This window comes from Ranitomeya imitator, chromosome 1 (genome assembly GCF_032444005.1).
Source record: "Ranitomeya imitator isolate aRanImi1 chromosome 1, aRanImi1.pri, whole genome shotgun sequence".
Taxonomy (NCBI): Eukaryota; Metazoa; Chordata; class Amphibia; order Anura; family Dendrobatidae; genus Ranitomeya; species Ranitomeya imitator.
Window position 1 is genome coordinate 353,031,276 of NC_091282.1, and position 20,556 is coordinate 353,051,831.

General features: G+C 41.4%; 1 protein-coding gene across 3 annotated transcripts in view; it reads right to left on the reverse strand.

The window, feature by feature from the left end:
• Positions 1-20,556, reverse strand: part of NDRG2 (NDRG family member 2) — a 43,503-nt gene that overhangs the window by 2,828 nt on the left and 20,119 nt on the right. Inside the window, exons 2-16 of one of the 3 annotated variants that reach the window (XM_069760411.1) lie at positions 16,332-16,405; positions 16,206-16,247; positions 13,754-13,859; positions 13,054-13,174; positions 12,615-12,677; positions 12,476-12,536; positions 11,315-11,401; positions 10,560-10,616; positions 10,375-10,478; positions 9,841-9,885; positions 8,940-8,991; positions 8,809-8,856; positions 7,743-7,778; positions 5,298-5,349; positions 240-273 (exon numbers count right to left, since the gene is read on the reverse strand). In XM_069760411.1, the coding sequence (XP_069616512.1) occupies positions 240-273; positions 5,298-5,349; positions 7,743-7,778; positions 8,809-8,856; positions 8,940-8,991; positions 9,841-9,885; positions 10,375-10,478; positions 10,560-10,616; positions 11,315-11,401; positions 12,476-12,536; positions 12,615-12,677; positions 13,054-13,174; positions 13,754-13,859; positions 16,206-16,247; positions 16,332-16,397 (974 nt within the window). In that variant the 5' untranslated portion in view covers positions 16,398-16,405. Of the gene's footprint in view, positions 1-128; positions 274-5,297; positions 5,350-7,742; positions 7,779-8,808; positions 8,857-8,939; positions 8,992-9,840; positions 9,886-10,374; positions 10,479-10,559; positions 10,617-11,314; positions 11,402-12,475; positions 12,537-12,614; positions 12,678-13,053; positions 13,175-13,753; positions 13,860-16,205; positions 16,248-16,331; positions 16,406-20,556 lie in introns of those variants that run through there. The other 2 variants (XM_069760403.1, XM_069760395.1) reach the window with 2 other exon arrangements.

Sequence of the window (20,556 nt, forward strand, 5' to 3'; positions counted from 1 at the left end):
ATTGTCTAAACAAGCTGCAATGAGGTCAGCTCGTCTGACCCAAAAGGCATTATAGCTAGGTATAGGTGTAAGCTCACACAAGATAGAAAAAGAACATAGTAAGCACACAAAAGGTGAGGCGAGTGTCTCATGCCTAAGCACCTGGACAAAAGCTGGGTGAGAAGAGGCAGAAAGGGTGCAAGGACCAAGAGCAGTGAAGGAGGATGGGGGATTGATAAGTTCTTCAAAAGATACTTCACCCCATACTGCGCCTCTTATCCAGAATGTGGGGGACTGAGGAGAAGAAATAGCAAGACAAATGAAAACTACAGGAACTATGGAGAACACCAGTAAGGAATGGGCCTGAAATGTGACTATGGAGAAAGACCAATAGTGACCTTAGTCTCAGTTGTCGTCGGACTTGGGATAAAACATCCGCACTTCTGAAGAAAGATCAATATTTTTTGTATAGAAGATATCTAACATGTCTATGGCTTTATTATTTTAGTACCAAATCCTAAAGGTTTTCCCACAAATGATATTTACAACCCACATATGCTCCCTGCTGCTCTAATCAATGACTATTCGGCTGAAGGTAACCGACTAAAAACTGGCGAGTCCCCCCCAGCTTTTTTTTTTTTCCAGACTAGAGTATAGAAGACTCAAACTTTTTTTTAGATGATGTCTCATGAATATGTTTGAGCACGGTCTACATAAAGGGACCCTGAGCTTTTAGATTTGGGAACTGAAAAATAGCAGCTCAGCCAAAATACCTGCCCATACCTTGTAAGCTAGGGAGAACTATGAACACTACAGCAGGTAGTCGTGCTTTATCAAAAGTCAGAAAGGAAAATTAATAGGATTTTTGTCCTTGATTAAACCAATGCAGGATTAGCCACAAGAGAAAATTTAGCAAAGAAGAAAACAATGCACATTCATCTGTTAAGAAAATACAGGATTGGCAGAAATGTTTCCCTGAGAGGTCCTCAAAAAGAAGCGTAAAAATAACACCAACAAATATGCACAGCAGAACTGAATACCAAAAATACTACATCCTTATTGATATTACAGTCCACCAACTACAACACCAAGAAGGAAAAGTCATGGAATTATGGAAATCACAGAATGGATAGACATGTTAGAGATCCATAAAGGAAGAGAAAAAAAAGAAATTTTTTTTCAAACATCTTGATTTATTTACTAATGAGTATGAACGCCAAGCGCAGAAATACAAGCACTCACATGCCTTGATATGTCATGAATGAGGTTATTAATGGTTCTCTGAGGCATGTTCAGCCATGTTGAATGCACTTGGCCACGTAAATCATCAAGATTCAATGCTGGCAGCTTGCTTTGCAATTGCAGACCAATGACGCCGTAGATGTGCTTGATAGGACTCAAGACTGAAGACATTGCAGGCCATGGTGAACATTTAGGCCATGCAGGCTGCTCAAAGTTGCAGGAGCAATATGCATCCTAGTGCTGTCATGTTGAAATACCAGTCTTGAAACACATCGCAGTAATGGCTGAAATACTGGTTCCCAAACCTAAGCAAGCTTTTAGTGTACCTGGAAGGAAGACTAGAGGAGTCCGGCTACTGTACATTATGTCACACAACAACATTATCCCGAGAGTAGGCCTTGTGCTTTCCCTCGTGAAGACATTTTCATAGCATTGCAAACATGATATCCAAACCAATCTCTGGCGGTCAGTGTCCAAAAACAAAAGTGGGAGCCATCAATGAAGAGGATAGACATCCTTTCTAGCCTCCATTGCAGTCTCGCTCTGCATAATTATAGCTTTTAAGAACTGTGGCAAGAGGTCAATAAAGAGGCCTTCACAGGAGACCGTCACACTAGGCCACTCCCGGGATTACGGTGAGGGTGGCATAATGCATGGTAGCTGGACTCCCCCCCTGTCCTTGTTCCAGGTACACTAACAGCATGGCATTACAGTAATTTTGTTTTAGGATACACCAATGCCAGGCCACATCTTGTTCATCCAACTGTGAGCAGTCTGCGTAGCTTAAACGTGGTACCATGACCTACAGCCTCTCTAGACGGAAGAACGTCACTAATCCCGCCAATCGGCGTTCCTGTCACATGATCGTGGGGCGCTGATGGGTTGCTATGACTGCAGGAGACCTCTGTGATGGTCATTGCTGATTTACTGTGGGTGCCGCCCCATAGCAGATGATCAATTATGCTACACAGAGCAGGGCTAGTGCCCTGCTATGTGTAATACAAGTGATCATAATTTTGCAGCTTCAAGTCTCCTAAGGGGGCTATTGAAGCAAGTAAAAAGCGTAAAAAAAGTTTTAAAAAATATATAAAATTCAAATCACCCCCTTTTGTCCCAAAATTAAACAACAAAAAAATATAAAAAATACTCATATTTGGAAACGCCGTGTTCAGAATCACCCAATATATCAAAATATAAGAATAATTAATCCGATCGGTAAATGGCGTAACGAAAAAAAAATGGAAACACTAGAATTACGCTTTTTTTTGGTCGCCACAACATTGCATTAACAGGCAATCAAAACATTGATTGTAGCGACCTCAAGATTGAATCTATAAAGACGTTGGCTTGACAAGCTAAAAAATAAGCCCTCACCTAGCCCCAGATTCCGATAAATGAAGACGCTACGGGTCTCAGAAAATGGCAATTTTATTTTCTTTTTTTACCACTTAAAATTAAAAAAAAAGAACTTAGACATGTTTTGTATCTGTGATCTCGTAATTGCCTGGAGGAATCATAATGGCAGGTCAATTTTAGCATTTAGTGAACATGGTAAAAAAAAATAAAAAAATTGTGGAATTGAACTTTTTTTTTTGCAATTTCACCGCACTTACGGTAGATTTTTTTCCCCATTTTCCAGTAGACGATATGGTAAAACCAATGGGTTCTTCAATAGTACGACTCATTACACAAACAAGCCCTCACATGGCCATATTGAAGGAAAAATAAAAAAAAGTTATGGCTCTGGGAAGAAGGGGAGCAAAAAACAAAAAAGGAAAATCCCAAGGTCGTGAAGGGATTAAAAGGAAGACTGTGCTTACAAGAAAACGGATATGATATGATTAGTAGTCAAACATTGCATACTTTATTCTAAGTGTTCATAGCCCCAGAAACACCATACTAAACAAATGGTAAAAGCTGTGACTCATAAGTAAATGTAATGTAAATACCGACCAACGCAAACAATCGGGGATACGGCTGCCGTGTTTGTCGGTAACTACGTAGGATTTATCTTACTAGTTTATGTATTTATATTGATTTATTCTGAGCTGCTTTTGATTATTTACTTATGATCCATAGCTTTTACCATTTGCTGGCAATTTATACCAAGTATCCTGTTTCTGGTGCTATGTGCTCTTAGAATATAATACGTTGTGTTTAAAGAATCGCTGATCCTACCGCTTCTATCTTTTAATCCCTTTTCGACATCGGGCGTAATAGTACGCTGATGTCAGACTCTTCTTGTTTGGTGTGGGCTCCGGAACTGAGCCCGCATCTTTCTGGACACATGACAGCTGATATATACAGCTGATAGGTGCCCACAACAGCCATGGGTGGAATCGTGATCCACCCGCTGCTGTTAACTAGTTAAATACTGCTGTCAATTTCTAACAGCAGCATTTAACTTGTGCTTACCGGAAGCACATCGGATCACTGATGGGCGTGTTTAGTGGTCACATGATTGCGGGTCACCGATGGGTTGGCATGACAACCAGAGGACTCCAGCAGGCCTCTATGGTTGTCATAGCAAGTGTGCCTTTCTGCTGCACACAGGCGATCTGATCATCGCCTGCGTGTAGCAGAGGCGAGCAGACAACTGCAGCTTCTAGCCTCCCATGTAGACTATTGAAGCATGCAAAAAGAGAAAAAAAAAGTTTTTAATTAAAAATATTAAAATTTTTTCAAAAATCTAAAAAGTTCAAATGACCCCCCATTCAAAATAAAACAATAATAATAATAAAAAAAATATATATACACATATTTGGTATTGCTGTGCTCAGAATCACCTGATCCATCAATCTAAAAAAAAGAATTAACCCAATCGCTAAACAGAGTAATGAAAATAAAATTCAAAACGTCAGAATTACGTTTTTTTTGTCGCCTCTACATTGTAATAAAATGCAATAACAGGCGATCAAAAGATCGTATCTACACCAAAATGGTATCTATAAAATGGCATCTCGACGCACAAAAATTAAGACCTCACCCAACCTGAGATCACGAAAAATGGAGATGCTACAGGGCGCCTTTTTTTTTTTTTTACCACTTAAATAAAAAAGAACCTAGACATGTTTGATGTCCATGAACTCGTAATGACCTGGAGAATCCTGGAGGCACGTCCGTTTTAGTGTTTAGTGAACATGGTAAAAAAAAAAAAAAAAGCACCAACTGTGGAATAGCACTTTTTTTGCAATTTCACCACATTTGGAATATTTTTCCTGTTTTCCAGTACACGATACCTTAAAACCAATGGTGTTGTTCAAAAGTACAACTCATCCCGCAAAAAAACAAGCCCTCACATGGCCGCATTGACAAAAAAATAAAAAAGGGGAGCAAAAAATGAAAACGCAAAAAATGCAAATACCTCTGGTCATGAAGGGGCTAGCTGTGTTTAGTAGTATTACTATTCGTGTTTGGTGAACGTGCTCAGATAAAGTGTTATCTGAGCATGCTTGGGTGCGAACAGATTATCTTCGGCGTGCTTGAAAAATATGTTTCGAGTCCCTGCGGCTGAATGTCTCGCGGATGTTAGACAGCCGTAACACTTCCATGGATTGCCTCTTTGTTAGGTAATCCCGGCATGTGTTGTGGCTGTCGAACATCCGCGAGACATGCAGCTACGGGGACTCGAACATATTTTTTTTACTATGTGATAAAAAATGAAGATTCATTATTTTTGGTATTCTCTTATGCTGTATTTGTAGGCATCTGTGTGGCTACATACTACGGGGATTAGCCAATGTGGTCATGCCCCCGTTATGTAGGTGGAGAAGAAGCTTTCATCTCAGCATTCTATGTTATGTATTGCTTCAAGATCTAAACCCTTATATTTCATCTGGAGGACTGCAGCCAAGCATTATGTTGTATTTGAGCGAGCCATTTATATGTATGAGTAATTAAACCTCGCCTGAAGCCGGAATAGCCCAACATCTGTCCTGCAACGCGGCTTAGCTGCTAAGTCTGCAGAACATACAATTGCTTCTAAAGCCGCCATTATAAGAGGACAGCTGTAAGCTCCTACGTTAGATGATAAAACCAACGTGGACGGTGTGGAGAATAGAAAGGTCAGTACTTACTGTAGCCCATTCCCTGGACAAAGTACTTGAAAGCCTCAGCCAGTTTTCCAGGCTACAACAGGAAAGAATAAAGAAAAGTCAGAGCGTTATTAGGAAGCATTAGCCAATGAGAAAAGAAACATATTTCGTATGAATTTGTATTACCCTTGTGATGGCTTTATTGAAAAGAATAGTGAAGCTGAATGAGTGACAAATGCATGGAATATACAAGTATGTACAATAAGGAGAAAGATCAGCAGAAAATGGCACTTTTAGGTTAAATTGTTGTTTTTTTAATTTACTTATTTTTTTTTAAATTTACCATATCAATATTTATATTAAAAAAACAAACACACAACTATTCTGGCCACCAAGCTTTATATTAGTCTTATAGTTTCTAATCCAGAGAGATTATCAGATTATCATCACAGCAGGATAATGACAGATAACACCTCTATATACAGTAGATAACACCATAGAAACACTATGAACCCTACACAAGTGACAGAGCATGCCTAGAAAACTGTGCTGTAGAATTCTTTAAATCAGAACATGCCTATTGCTGCCTATGATGCATGTGGCTGCTATATAGGGTCTCTCTGGTTCATGGTAACAGAAGCTCACGTGCAGAAAATAAATTGTAAAAAAACTCCATAAAACATAAAATAAAAATAACAATATATATATATATATATATATATATATATATATATATATATATATATATATATATATATATATATATATCGTATATTACCCAGCCACGTAGTATATTGCCCAGCCATAGTATATTGCCCAGCCACGTAGTATATTACCCAGCCACGTAGTATATTACCCAGCCGCGTAGTATATTACCCAGCCGCGTAGTATATTACCCAGCCACGTAGTATATTGCACAGCCACGTAGTATATTGCACAGCCACGTAGTATATTGCCCAGCCACGTAGTATATTGCCCAGCCACGTAGTATATTGCCCAGCCACGTAGTATATTGCACAGCGACGTAGTATATTGCCCAGCCACGTAGTATATTGCCCAGCCACGTAGTATATTGCCCAGCCACGTAGTATATTGCCCAGCCACGTAGTATATTGCCCAGTGATGTAGTATATTGCCCAGCCACGTAGTATATTGCACAGCGACGTAGTATATTGCCCAGCCACGTAGTATATTGCCCAGCCACGTAGTATATTGCCCAGCTACGTAGTATATTGCCCAGCCACGTAGTATATTGCACAGCGACGTAGTATATTGCCCAGCCACGTAGTATATTGCCCAGCTACGTAGTATATTGCCCAGCCACGTAGTATATTGCACAGCGACGTAGTATATTGCCCAGCCACGTAGTATATTGCCCAGCCACGTAGTATATTGCACAGCGACGTAGTATATTGCACAGCGACGTAGTATATTGCACAGCGACGTAGTATACAGCACAGAGCCACATAGTATACTGCCCAGTCATGTAGTATATTGGCCAGTCACGTAGTATATTGCCCAGACACGTATGTAACAGGTTAAAAAAAAAAAAAAAGAGTTAAAATAAAAAATAAACATATACAAACCCTTCGAGGGCCCCTTGTAGTCCTGGTGCCTGTGTGCGGTGCACGCGGCAGCTTCCGGACCCAGGGTTGGATGAGCGCAGGACCTGTGATAACGTCGCGGTCACATGACCGTAACGTCATGGAAGGTCCTTCTCGCATAGCATCCTTAGCACCAGAACCTGCCGCTTGCACTGCCGAGGACAGGACGCCACGTCAGAGGGTGAGAATAACCTTTTTTTTTAATTATTATTATTTTTAACATTAGATCGTTTTACTATTGATGCTGCATAGGCAGCATCAATAGTAAAAAGTTGGTCACACAAAGTTAATAGCTGCGTTAATGGAGTGCGTTACACCGTGGCATAACGCGGTCCATTAACGCTGCTATTAACCCTGTGTGAGGGCTGACTGGAGGGGAGTATGGAGCGGGCACTGACTGCGGGGAGGAAGGAGCGGCCATGTTGCCGGCGGACTGTGCCCGTCGCTGATTGGTCGTGGCAATGGTCGTGGGCGTTTTGCCACGACCAATCAGCGACTTGGATTTCCATGACAGACAGAGGCCGCGACCAATGAATATCTGCAACAGACAGAAAGACAGATAGACAGACGGAAGTGACCCTTAGACAATTATATAGTAGATAAATATATATATATATATATATATATATATTTTTTGTAATGCAATATATCAACATGTACCATCCATATTGTGGACTAGCTGTGGGGCTAACTGTACCCAAATATTGCCAAGTGTCCATTTAGAAAAAGTGGTAATACTTGCTCATATAGGCATGTCTCAGGCTGGGGACCCTTGCCACATCATGCCCAAGTGCCCTAACTTGCTTGGCAAATTTCAAATGCTTCTTTATTAAATGATTGTTTTTTGGTTAGTTTGCTCTTTGGTACCATTGAGGTGTTTTACCTGTGTTATCTGTGGCTGTCCGCCAGAGTCTGCCATCTGAGAAAAAAATAAAGTTAAATGTGTTTCAGTCTCAAGTTTAGTTTCATGGTCTCCCGAAACATCAACGATCCCAAAACTGTACTTCTGTGCTTACTGTTGGCAGCATGAGTATTCCTATCTGCCAAGCGGGCCTACCCAGTCCGACAGGAACTAAATATAACCTCATGTGAAAGCTGACCATGTAGAAAAGCTGGAAGAGTTGTGTCATTTGGAGGCGCATTAAAGGGCCCAGTACCTTACACCATAAATATAAAAGTATGCACTCAAGCATTATTGCCAGGATATTATATCCTGTCCTCTCAGGGTTTAAAAGGAATCTGTTACCAGGTCTAAGCTTGCCCATTTGATAGCACCATGAGGTAGGAGCACAGATTCTGATTTCAGCAATGTGTCACTTACTGGGCTGCTTGCTGCAGTTTCGATAAAAATCACAGTTTTATTTGCTGGAGAGCTAGCAGTTCTCTGAATGCTGAGCTCTGTAGAACCCCACCCACACCACTGATTGGCAGCTTTCTGTGTTCACTGTGCGTAGGCAGAGAGCTGCCAATCAGTGGAGGGGGTGTGGTTATACAGAGCTCTTGTATAAGGAGGCCTACAAGGCAGCAGGTTTACTAGTGATAATCTATTGTTGATGAAACAATGATTTTATCGAAACTACTATTAGCAGCCCAGTACAACTCTGTACATTATGCTGCTCTCGGATTAGGTAGCAAATACCTGGCAACAAATTCCAAGCTGAATCCTCACTTTTCAGCCATATGTAAAATGTTCACCAATTGTCTTCAATAAACAAGTCTCTTTGTGTAATGTTGCAGTATGCTTCAGTCGGTGAATTGACAGATCATATCCCAAGGCTTTAACCTTGTGAGTTTTTACAGGGGCGACCGGCACGGAATGCCAGCCTGTGTGTACAGTAGGACAGGTCCATGTCGCGCTCAGTAGCTCTCAGCCATATAACTGACCTGTCTACATTGCTACCTCTGTGATATCACCAGTGCTGGGCTATCCAACTTCTTTTCTAACTTACCTTCAAGAATGAAGTCTGAGTGGGGTCCAGTTTTGAGTTGCATTCCACCTGTAGGGGCACAACAGGGGTCAGAATAGAAGATTCACCCCCCAAAAATATCCATCCAGTAGCATAAATGCATTCATCCTTACCACTGCATCCTCATGAGGAGCTTGGTCACCAACTACCAACATTACAGGGCACCTACACATGAAAAGTAGTAAGAAAGTTAGGACATCGAAAAAGCAAGAAAGAACTTATCAGTTCACCCAGGGTTCGGATCCCATTATTCATTTAAAAGGGATGAATGCATGAGGAATCCCCCAGCTGGTTTCCATATAGGAACAGAGTATAGTTGACAAGGTTTCCATCTAGTAATCCTGTTGCATCTTCATTTTAAAAATAATTAAAAACCATATTGACAACAACAACAAAAAAAAAAAAAGAGGGAAAAATGGGAAAGGAGAGATGATAATAGAATTACATTAAAAGGTGACGCGTTTCAAACCACGAGTGCTTAATCGCAGCCAGAAACCATGTGACGTGAAACGCGTCACCTTTTCATATGATTTTTATTATTATTATTTTATTATTAATAAGATGTCATTTTTTAATCTACGGGATCGCTGGATCGAAACCTTGTTGACTCTACTTGTTACCACCAGGTAAAGGAAGAATACTTTTAGCTAAAAGCTTATTTATTTGAGCAGATTATCTTCCGGCCCATAAAAAAATTGATTTGCCCTCGTTTAGTTCTGTTAACATGCTACAATTATTTTAAGATTTTTATACAAACGATCGTTCACACAATAGTTAATAAAAAACACGTCACATTATAATTGGCAGCACATTCGTGTTTACACGACGTCCACATAAGAGATCATTGACCAAAGAGCGTTTTCTCATTTGTGGTTTGATTGCCAGACAAGTTTACACCAGGCAATGATTGGGAACGAACATTTACACAAATTGTCATTCAGATGTTCATTCCCCTCCCCCACCAGATAAATGGGCCTATAGTGGGGTAAAAGATAATAATCTCTGACTTCTTACTTCAAAGTGACATCGCCTCCACGTTCCAGGTTCAAATCTCGGCGACTGCAGAAAAATAATAAATAATAACATTGAGTTTTAAAGTTTTATTAATGTAAAAAAATATAATGCATATACAGTGAAGAGTATTTTTACAAAAAAAATAATGCATATACAGTGAAGAGTATTTTTACAATATATATACTGCATATAGAAGATATCGGGGGCTGTTTGTATTGTCCACGTCACATAAAGATCTTTTCCTACAATAGAACATTTACATAACCCCGAGATACTCTTCTATTAGTCATCGATTGCTGGAAATAACTTTTCCATATTTCCCATGCAAAAATTCCCATGTAACTTAGAAACTGTCAGCTAGAGTTTAGGACATATTTGCCAATGGGCGACACGTTGTGTTTTGGACAGGCAAAAGAACAGATGGTAACAAACTAGGAACAACCTTTTTGGTCAAACAGTGGGATGCAAAAGTAATCGGAACCTTAAAATCTAGCAGAACCACGATGAAACCCACCATGGCGCCAATAGGCTTACCTGTTGTAGCTGTTCCAGTACAAGTGGTTGTTGCCAACGATAGGAGAGTTTAAAATGGCGGTTTTGTACTGACGCACAATATCGGAGTTTCCAGAAATGTCCTCCTACACAAACATATGCAAGAAAAGTAAGAACTGTATCCAGGTCGCGATTTATCTTGCTTTATTTTCCGTGGGTTCACTTACTGGGCTGAAGAGGTGTGACAAAATCATTTCCGGGATGGATGAAGTGAGGCCTGTAAGCTGGAGAGGAGAAAGCCACATCACGGTGTGATCAGTTTCAGCTATACTTAAATAAAACCCATGACCGTCTGACTTGGCAGAGGCAGGGAACGTCCCCAAGGTGCAAAGTACTATGCTTAAAGAGATACACAACCTTCCGCAAAACACAACGAGCAATACAGCGCTACAACAGTCATTGGGCGAGTTTTATTAATCTATTTGCGGCATTGTTCTGGAGGAAAAAATTAGCAAAATTTGGTGCACACCCCTAGAATCGTGCAGATGCTACAGAGGATTTCTGTTTAAAAGGGGAATTCTCAAATTTGGAAGTCATACCCTATCACATAGAGGGAGGATAATTTTCTGACCGATGAGACAGCTTGCGTCCCCAAGGAGCTCCGTGTGAATGGAGCGGTGGTTGATCACAGTCATTCTTAAAGAGACCACCATAGACACCTGAGCACCGTGCTTGGCTGGTTATCGGCACACCCATTTAGAAAGATTAGCGCAGCAGTGTACATGATCAACTGCTTCTCCATTCATACCAGTTCTTGGGATTAGTGAGGGTCCCAGAAGTTAGATCCCCAGAGATCGATAAGTTATCCCTATCCAGTGGACAGGGGTTAACTCCCAAAGTTGAGAATATCCCCTGGCATATAAAAAGGCCAGGAATGGTAAATCCTCCCAGTCGGTTGTGAAAATCTCGAGTCTTACTTTACCTTATGTGCTGCCCAGTCCATCCAGCCTTTGGCATTTGGATCAATGTTAACTAGAACTAAACCTTCCACAGTGTTAGGATGGGAAAGCTGTGAGAAGATGGAGAAATGACGGAAATTTAGATTTCACTTATACACTTAACAAAAAAAGTGAATTTAATGGCATTTTTTTCCTTAAAAAAATGGCATTTTTAGTCACTGTCAGACAGGCGTCTTTAGAAGATCCCATTTTAGAGGTTGGTAAATGGTCCGAACCAATTCTAGGGCACCAATAAAATACACAATGAATATTTTCTACACTTATTCATCTGTTTTTAGTGGTAACTTGGAGATTTAAGATCCATATACAAATGAACGGGTAAAAGTCAAACCAAGAAAGTGCTTATCCATAACAGGTACAGAAAAGCTACAGATATGACAACCACAATAAAAGCAAATTTCTTGGCAAATTTCACACCAAAAAAAGCAGCATGTGGATGAAATTAAGAGAACACTCATCCACTTTGCTGATACTGTAAAATGTTGTGGATTTTGTGCTCTTAAAATCCGCACTAAATATACAATGTGTGAGCCCAGCCTATACAGGCCAAATATGACATTGTAGTTACGGTTAGGGTGAATACAGACGTAAAACCATGATATGGGCAAAAGCCGCTGAAAACAACATTGAATCATGTTTATTAAAACTGAAGGCCCCTCTACATATTATACAGCCATCAACTGAAAGCTCGTCCGGTCTACCCTACAACTATTTCTCTTGGAGACCCCATATACAGACACTCTGCTTGGCCGAGGGCTCCTGTGTTCTCTACGAGAGAGCTGCTGTAGGACTCCTGTGGCGAAGGGTTAGCGCCGAATAAAAGGATCTGGCAACTTAATTCATCACTCTGGATCCTCTTGCCTGCCATCATCTGCTGGTGGAGTTTCGGAATGTCCCCATACACAATGGACTGCCACCTGATCTCAGCATTATCAGCGTGTTTGGCCAACTGTAGTCTAATGTGACACTTCTATCACAACCATTTAGCTTCTATTTCCTAGATTTTTTTTATAGTAATTTAATAAGTGGAGGGAAGAAAACTGAAAGAACCAAATTAGATTTTTTGCATATCCACATCCATGAAGTTTGGTTTCCAACTATAAGACCCAATCATTGTTATTTACCGTGTATCTGGCCAAGACGTACGCACCAGCGCCAACACCAATCCCAATAATACTGGGGAAACTGTAGTGAAAAGAAGACAACACGTGACATACAGGCCACAGAGGCGTCCATTACTTCAAGGTCCATTCCACTACTCACTTCAGGTATTGCAGCACACATGGGATGGTTTCAGCCAGTTGATCAAGGGATGGGTATTGGTACCTAGAGAATGCAGAATGAGAGACTAAAAAGGCCGCTCAATAATGGGCTATATAATCTGTACATAAGAGGTCACAGATGAAAAAGCATATAGGCATCACATCATTGTAACCAACTTCTGCCAATCGTGGGGCACCCACCAAAAACCCAGTACCCATGAGATTCCCTGGCAGTCTTCTGCACTTATTTCTAGATTTCCTTTTGTCATGTTCCATATACCAAATCTGGAACCGGTGCCAGAAATGTCAGGCAATCCTTCATCTCCCACAGTACTTTTACAATAGCACACGCCAGTGAAAAGTGCACGAGTCAAGAAGGACAGATGTCGACCAAATGACAGTGTGACCTACAGCTACCCACATAATACAGAAAACCTCACCCAGCAGGATAGACAGCTGCCCCCTCCTCTTGTCCTGGGGCATCGATGTGGCAAACAACAAAATTCTTCACAATCTCATACATGTCCTCGTTTTCAAAGAGCATTTTAAAGCACAATTTATCTGAAAAGGGAAAAAAATTAAGATAGGAAAAAGAAAAAAAAATGTAAAAGGGTGACACACAAAAAAAAAAAAACATGACGCAAGGACAAGAGGCATGCAATTAGAAAGGAAAGGAAACTCATCAGATGTAGGATCTGGCAGCAGCTAGGTTTCAATGAGCACGCATGGGCAGTCAACCACTATGTCTTCTTCTGAGACATGTCTGAGGGATGCTTTAGAGCTTTCCATCTAGCCTACAAATGTGATGGCAGCAACTAGCTGGAGCCTAGCAATCCTCGTCGTGTGACCCTACTACTGCTCATGATACTACTGCGGAAATTCACGCAAATATGGCAAAAAAGAACTAAGAAGAGCAATTTAGACAGGGCAGCAATTAAACTGCAAGAGACTAAGAGCTCTAGAGGGTCATACGTGACAAAGGTCTCTTGCCCTTAAAATACACAAATATCACTACACAAAGAAAGAAAAGCTCCCACAAGCACTGGACGGACAAAAGGAGAAGAACCACGAGAAAAACAGCAAAGACAGACGTACACAACACTCAATGTATGGCTGAACGCAGACAGCCCTCATACTCACGGTCCATCCCCACATCATGGAATGTTACAATCGCTGGCCTCTTGGGTTTGGGGGAGCCCTGAATTGTGACTGTCACCATCCCATAGGGAGTTTCGATTGAATGTTTCTATACCATGAGATACACAAATAGTGAGACTGAGGTCTACCAGAATGCGGGAAGACATCAATACAAGACCAGTAAAACGCACGCTCAATGTACGGATTGCTCCTGCACAAATACAAATGTGGGTTAAGTATATACAGTAGCTTGAACATGAGAAAACTGTGGTTTCTGAAGAAGATTTCGATTTTGTTCCAGACAGGAGTTGACAAAACTAATGCGGCGTATGTATCTGAATGCGAGAAGAAGAACTTACAGGGTTCTTATATTCTATGTATGTTGTAGAGAAGGAACAGTCTCTTTAAACCAGGAGAGCACAACCTGTGGCCCGCGATGCCATCCTGTGCGGCACTCAACCATATGGATCGAAAAATGCTCGACAGGTTACAATGCCATCCTGTGCGGCACTCAACCATATGGATCGAAAAATGCTCGACAGGTTACGATGCCATCCTGTGCGGCACTCAACCATATGGATCGAAAAATGCTCGACAGGTTACCTATGTGGTCAGCCACACACAGAAGAGTAGCGGCAGCAGGACTGGAAGTACTAATGGTGCATGGTGTGGACATCTCCGGATGCCTTATACAGGACAATGGGGTTTCATCACCCAGAGAGGAGTATCTGAATTCGACAGGAGGCCTTCTGTGTCGGTGCATCACTCCAGTCTAGTATATGATTATTAGACAGTAACGTGATCCATTGGAGAGAGCCATGTGCATGCATGACCTCGGCCTCTTTCGGGTTTATTCACACAGTGTTTTTAAGAGGATTTAGAAGTGGGTTTTACTGTAAATCCACATTGAAAAAAATGCTTAAAATACTCTTTGATTTAGCTTCCTGCTGGCTTTTCTTACTGTAAAATGTACAAAATAACATACTGTGCTCACTATAGGAGACTTTCCCATTAAAAGCAGTTGGAAACTTATTCAAACAGTATTTATCGTGTTTGTTTTCATGGCAAAAGCTATTTGTAAAGCCTCGTCAGAACGAATCCTGTAAGTAGAAATTGCACCCATCAGACGTTTATTACATCTATTTAAGATATACCATAAATTGTCACAGAAGGTAATACCCCTTTAATTTTTAGTGCGAGCCCTGGATTAGTTCAGTTGGACAATGTGGCCAATGGATCGAAAACAAGGTTGCGCACCCCTGCTTTAAATCAATTCAACTGCTGATACACTGCATGTAATGGAGGTAATCCAATGAGAATTAATACGGATGATGCCTCCCAAACACGCCAACTCCGATGCCACATGAGCACACACAGCTCGAGAAGCCGGGAAACCTTGGAAAATCGTCTCACAAGATCTCACTTTCATGTACGATACCATTAATAGTACATTACGCAGAATAGTGATAAAAGGCACCCAAGACACAATGCTGCACAACTCTACATACATGGACGCCGCTATACAACACTAAAGAAAAGGAGTGGCTGCTCCATCAAAAATACGCAGACTCATCTGATATACTCTATGCTGCAGAAAAAATGGAAAATCTTAATAGTTTATCATTACTATTTTATTCTATTTTCCCTAATGTTTTGGTTTGTAATATAAAATAAATTATATATTTATATATGAAACATAGAATTTCATTATATTTATTAATATGGCTTTTGGGAACAGTATAACCTACAAACATCCAAAGCCTGGTATTAGGATACCTAATACATGCAGAACATGCGAGATTTATATAGTAAGAGTAAAAGGGATTTGTCACCAGGTTTTTGTTTCCCATCTGAATGTAGCAGCACACCCTGATTCCAGCGATGAGCAACTTATTGGGCTGCTTGCTGCAATTTTGACAAAACCACCAATTTATCTGATGCAGATCTATCAGTTCTCTGAATGCTGAGCTCTGTATAACCCTGCCCACACCACTGATTGGCAGCTTTCTGTGACACTGCGCATAGGCAGAAAGCGGCCAATCAGTGGTGGGTGCGGGGTTATACAGAGCTCATGAATATGGAGGATTAAATGGCAGCAGGTTTACTAGTCCTCTAGTGGTAATCTCCTGCTGATAAAACAGTGGTTTTATTGAAACTACAACAAGCAGCCTAGTAAGTGACACATCACTGAAATCCCTACATCATGCTGCTTGTCAGATTAGGTGGCAAAAACCTGGAAGAAGAGCCATATTAACCATTAAATATAAAAAAAAAAACACTCCACACACAGTACAAAATACCACCTACATAAAAGATATGTAAAAATGACTAAGCTGATAAAGAATAACAATAGGACATATTGATATCACACATGTGTTATGTGCTGGACATACAAACATGACCTTCCAAATAAGATATGGCGGCTTTATAATCACTAATAAGGACACCGGCATACCTGCTCTTGCACTTGGAGAAGCTTGGCTGCTAGTTCAGCTGCCTGAAAGGAGAAGAAAGACGTGTCTAAGTAGAATTTAGGAGGTGGTTTCAAGGGACAAGCAAACGTTAATAGCCATAATCTCACCTTTAAGGGGTCCTGCAGAAGAGCATTATTGTCCTCCGTAATCTGAACTTCTTGTAGCTCCGACATCTCCAGATCTAAAAACATACAAAAATAATTTACTGTATATGGGGAAAAAAACGTTAAATATAATTTTATTTATATATAACAAAACATTAGATTATGTGAAAAAGACTCCAAGACCGAGTTTAAAGGGAACCTGTCAAGTGAAAAAACACTATTAACCTGCAGGTATGGGGTTAATCTACAGGTTAATAGCGTTCTGAACTTGTGGTGTCCGCACTGAGAGTCCCACTGCCGGGAGGAAATTCACTTTATTCCTCCTGTTAGCTTTCGGGTTTCAGTCACGGGGAGGAGCCGAAGCGTGTGCAGTCACCGCCCGTAATGAGGCGATACAAGTTATGACATCTGCAGCCGATGCATGACGAGGCCAGTGATTGATCGCTGTGGCTGTACATGGTATACTGGCTGTGACCGTGCCATGAGGCTTCAGATGCCTGTACTTGGTTTGAACAGTCATTAAAAGGAAACTGTCAGCACAGAATGACTGTTCAAACCATGTTCTGTGCACCATTGGTGTGGCCAATCATTTAACCTCTTTACGACCTTTGACATATAGGTAAGTCATTAGTCTCCGCCCCCTCTTTGATGTGCTGAGCCCATGTCTTTTCAGGCACATGAACTGATCTGATCAGTTGTCATGTGCCCCCAACAGCCGAGAGTGGAATCGTAAGCCACCCGCAGCTGTTAACATGTTAAATGCCGCTGTCAATCTCTGACATTGGCATTTAACATGAGTGTGCCGGAAGCACATCAAAAACACCGCCCATCAGCGCCCCCATCACATGATCACGGGACGCAGATGGGTTGACATGACAATGGGGGGTTTACAGGAGACCCCCCATGCAGATCAGCTATGAGAGCCGCCCCGTGCCCGGCATTCATAACAGATGATCATTTCTGCTACATAAAACAGGGCTGGAGCCCTGCTAACACAGGCGATCAGATAATCACAACTTCAAGTCTCCTAAAGAAGATACTAAAGCAAGTTAAAAAAAAAGGTTTTTAAAAATATTAAACAAATTAAAAAATAGTTAAAATCACCCGCCTATTGCACCATTCAAAAAAAAAAAAAAATCAAAAATACACATTTGGTATCGCTGTGTTCAGAAACGCCCGATCTATCAAAATATATAATACTAGATGGCAGCCCGATTCTAAAGAATCGTGAGTCTAGAATCCATATATACTTTATTTATTCAAATGTAAGAATAATACAATTAATAAATAATAGTAAGAAAGAACAAAAATAATAGGCAGTATATGGAGAAAACACCAAACAAAAGTTCAAAATTGGTGTTTCACTGAACCACTTCACAACTAAATATATATAGTTTTGGTAAATGGTATTATCATTTTTTTGACGAAATTCGGCAGGAGCTTGAAGAGCAACGTCACTGGGCCCGCCTCCACGCAGTAGAAACTTGCTGTGAGGTAAAAATTCAAAAATCACACCAAAATGGCGAATGGAGTGTGTCACAGTACGGCACGTTTCTGATTGGTCGCTCGCAGCAGGCGGCAACCAATCAGACACTGGACACTGTTGACGTCACTTATCTCCGGACATTAGCTCCGGACAAAGCCACGGAAGTTGGCACAAATTGCAGGAAGTAGTATTCTAGGCAATTATATATTAGACTAGATGGCAGCCCGATTCTAAAGAATCGGGAGTCTAGAATCCATATATACTTGAAATTCGGCAGGAGCTTGAAGAGCAACGTCACTGGGCCCACCTCCACGCAGTAGAAACTTGCTGTGAGGTAAAAATTCAAAAATCACACCAAAATGGCGGGCGGAGTGTGTCACAGTACGGCACGTTTCTGATTGGTCGCTCGCAGCAGGCGGCAACCAATCAGACACTGGACACTGTTGACGTCACTTATCTCCGGACATTAGCTCCGGACAAAGCCACGGAAGTTGGCACAAATTGCAGGAAGTAGTATTCTAGGCAATTATATATTAGACTAGATGGCAGCCCGATTCTAAAGAATCGGGAGTCTAGAATCCATATATACTTGAAATTCGGCAGGAGCTTGAAGAGCAACGTCACTGGGCCCGCCTCCACGCAGTAGAAACTTGCTGTGAGGTAAAAATTCAAAAATCACACCAAAATGGCGGGCGGAGTGTGTCACAGTACGGCACGTTTCTGATTGGTCGCTCGCAGCAGGCGGCAACCAATCAGACACTGGACACTGTTGACGTCACTTATCTCCGGACATTAGCTCCGGACAAAGCCACGGAAGTTGGCACAAATTGCAGGAAGTAGTATTCTAGGCAATTATATATTAGACTAGATGGCAGCCCGATTCTAAAGAATCGGGAGTCTAGAATCCATATATACTTGAAATTCGGCAGGAGCTTGAAGAGCAACGTCACTGGGCCCGCCTCCACGCAGTAGAACTTGCTGTGAGGTAAAAATTCAAAAATCACACCAAAATGGCGGGCGGAGTGTGTCACAGTACGGCACGTTTCTGATTGGTCGCTCGCAGCAGGCGGCAACCAATCAGACACTGGACACTGTTGACGTCACTTATCTCCGGACATTAGCTCCGGACAAAGCCACGGAAGTTGGCACAAATTGCAGGAAGTAGTATTCTAGGCAATTATATATTAGACTAGATGGCAGCCCGATTCTAAAGAATCGGGAGTCTAGAATCCATATATACTTGAAATTCGGCAGGAGCTTGAAGAGCAACGTCACTGGGCCCGCCTCCACGCAGTAGAAACTTGCTGTGAGGTAAAAATTCAAAAATCACACCAAAATGGCGGGCGGAGTGTGTCACAGTACGGCACGTTTCTGATTGGTCGCTCGCAGCAGGCGGCAACCAATCAGACACTGGACACTGTTGACGTCACTTAGCTCCGGACATTAGCTCCGGACAAAGCCACGGAAGTTGGCACAAATTGCAGGAAGTAGTATTCTAGGCAATTATATATAAGATATGAATGAATCTGATCAGTAAACAGTAACAAGAAAAGAAACCACCAGGATTACGTTTATTTGGTCGCCGCAAACACTGCAATAAAAGATCGCATCTACCCCAAAATGGTATCAATAAAAATGTAAGTATGCGCACAAAAAAAATGAGCCCTCACCCAGCCCCAGGTCCAGAAAAATGGAGACGCTACGGGTCTCGGAAAATGGTGTTTTGTTTTTTTTTATACAAACTTTTAATTTTTTTTCACCACTTAAATAAAAAAGAACCTAGACATGTTTGCGATCTGTGAACTCGTAATGACCTGGAGAATCATAATGGCCGGTCAGTTTTAGCATTTAGAGAGCATGGTAAAATATTGTGGAATTGCACTTTTTTTGTAATTTCACCAAACTTAGAATTTTTCCTATCTTCCAGTACACTTTATGGTAAAACCAATGGTGTCGTTCAAAAGCACAACTCTCCCCGCAAAAAAACAAGCATGTCCATATTGAAGGGGAAAAAATAAAAAGTTATGGCTCTGGGAAGAAGGGTAGCAAAAAGCGAAAATGCAAAAACGGAAAAGCCCACGGTGGTGAGGGGGTTCAGTGCCCTTTGCCACCTAATTGCTTTTCCTCTAATCTTACCCCTTCTTCTTTGATTGACAGCTTTGGCATCATAGAGTCAGAGGAGGAAACCAAGCAGGTGGGAAGGTATATATAAACGTTGGCCACCCCAATGGTGCACGAGCGCCTGTACTTGGATGGAACAGTCATTCTGTGTTGACAGAGGCCCTTTCAATCATAGTCAGCCAAATGTTTGGTTTGGAGGATAGTTTCCAACTCCCCCATATACATACATGCTTATTTCAGTAGGGAGGGCTAGAGAACTTTGGCAATGGCTTATCTCCCTTAGGAACAATTATAAGGCTATCTGGTGAGAGACGGCAGGCCTCCATCCTAACTCACCAAGGAGTTTCATCTAATGAGTGTGACCCATGGCGGTCTAGGAGTGGAAAGAAACCATGAAGTCATTGGTGTTTCTAGCAAATTCATAGCGTTTTCATACAGTCTTGTGAGAAAAATCACTGCATGATGACCTATAAACCTAATTGAAAATATGCTTCAAGCAGAGAATCTTCGGAACGGTGGCATTGTGAATACTTGTGGACCTCCATTACTTTCTCTTTTGCTGCAGGTTATTGTTTTTACACTTACAAGAGAACCTAACACCAGATTTCACCCTTTCCCATC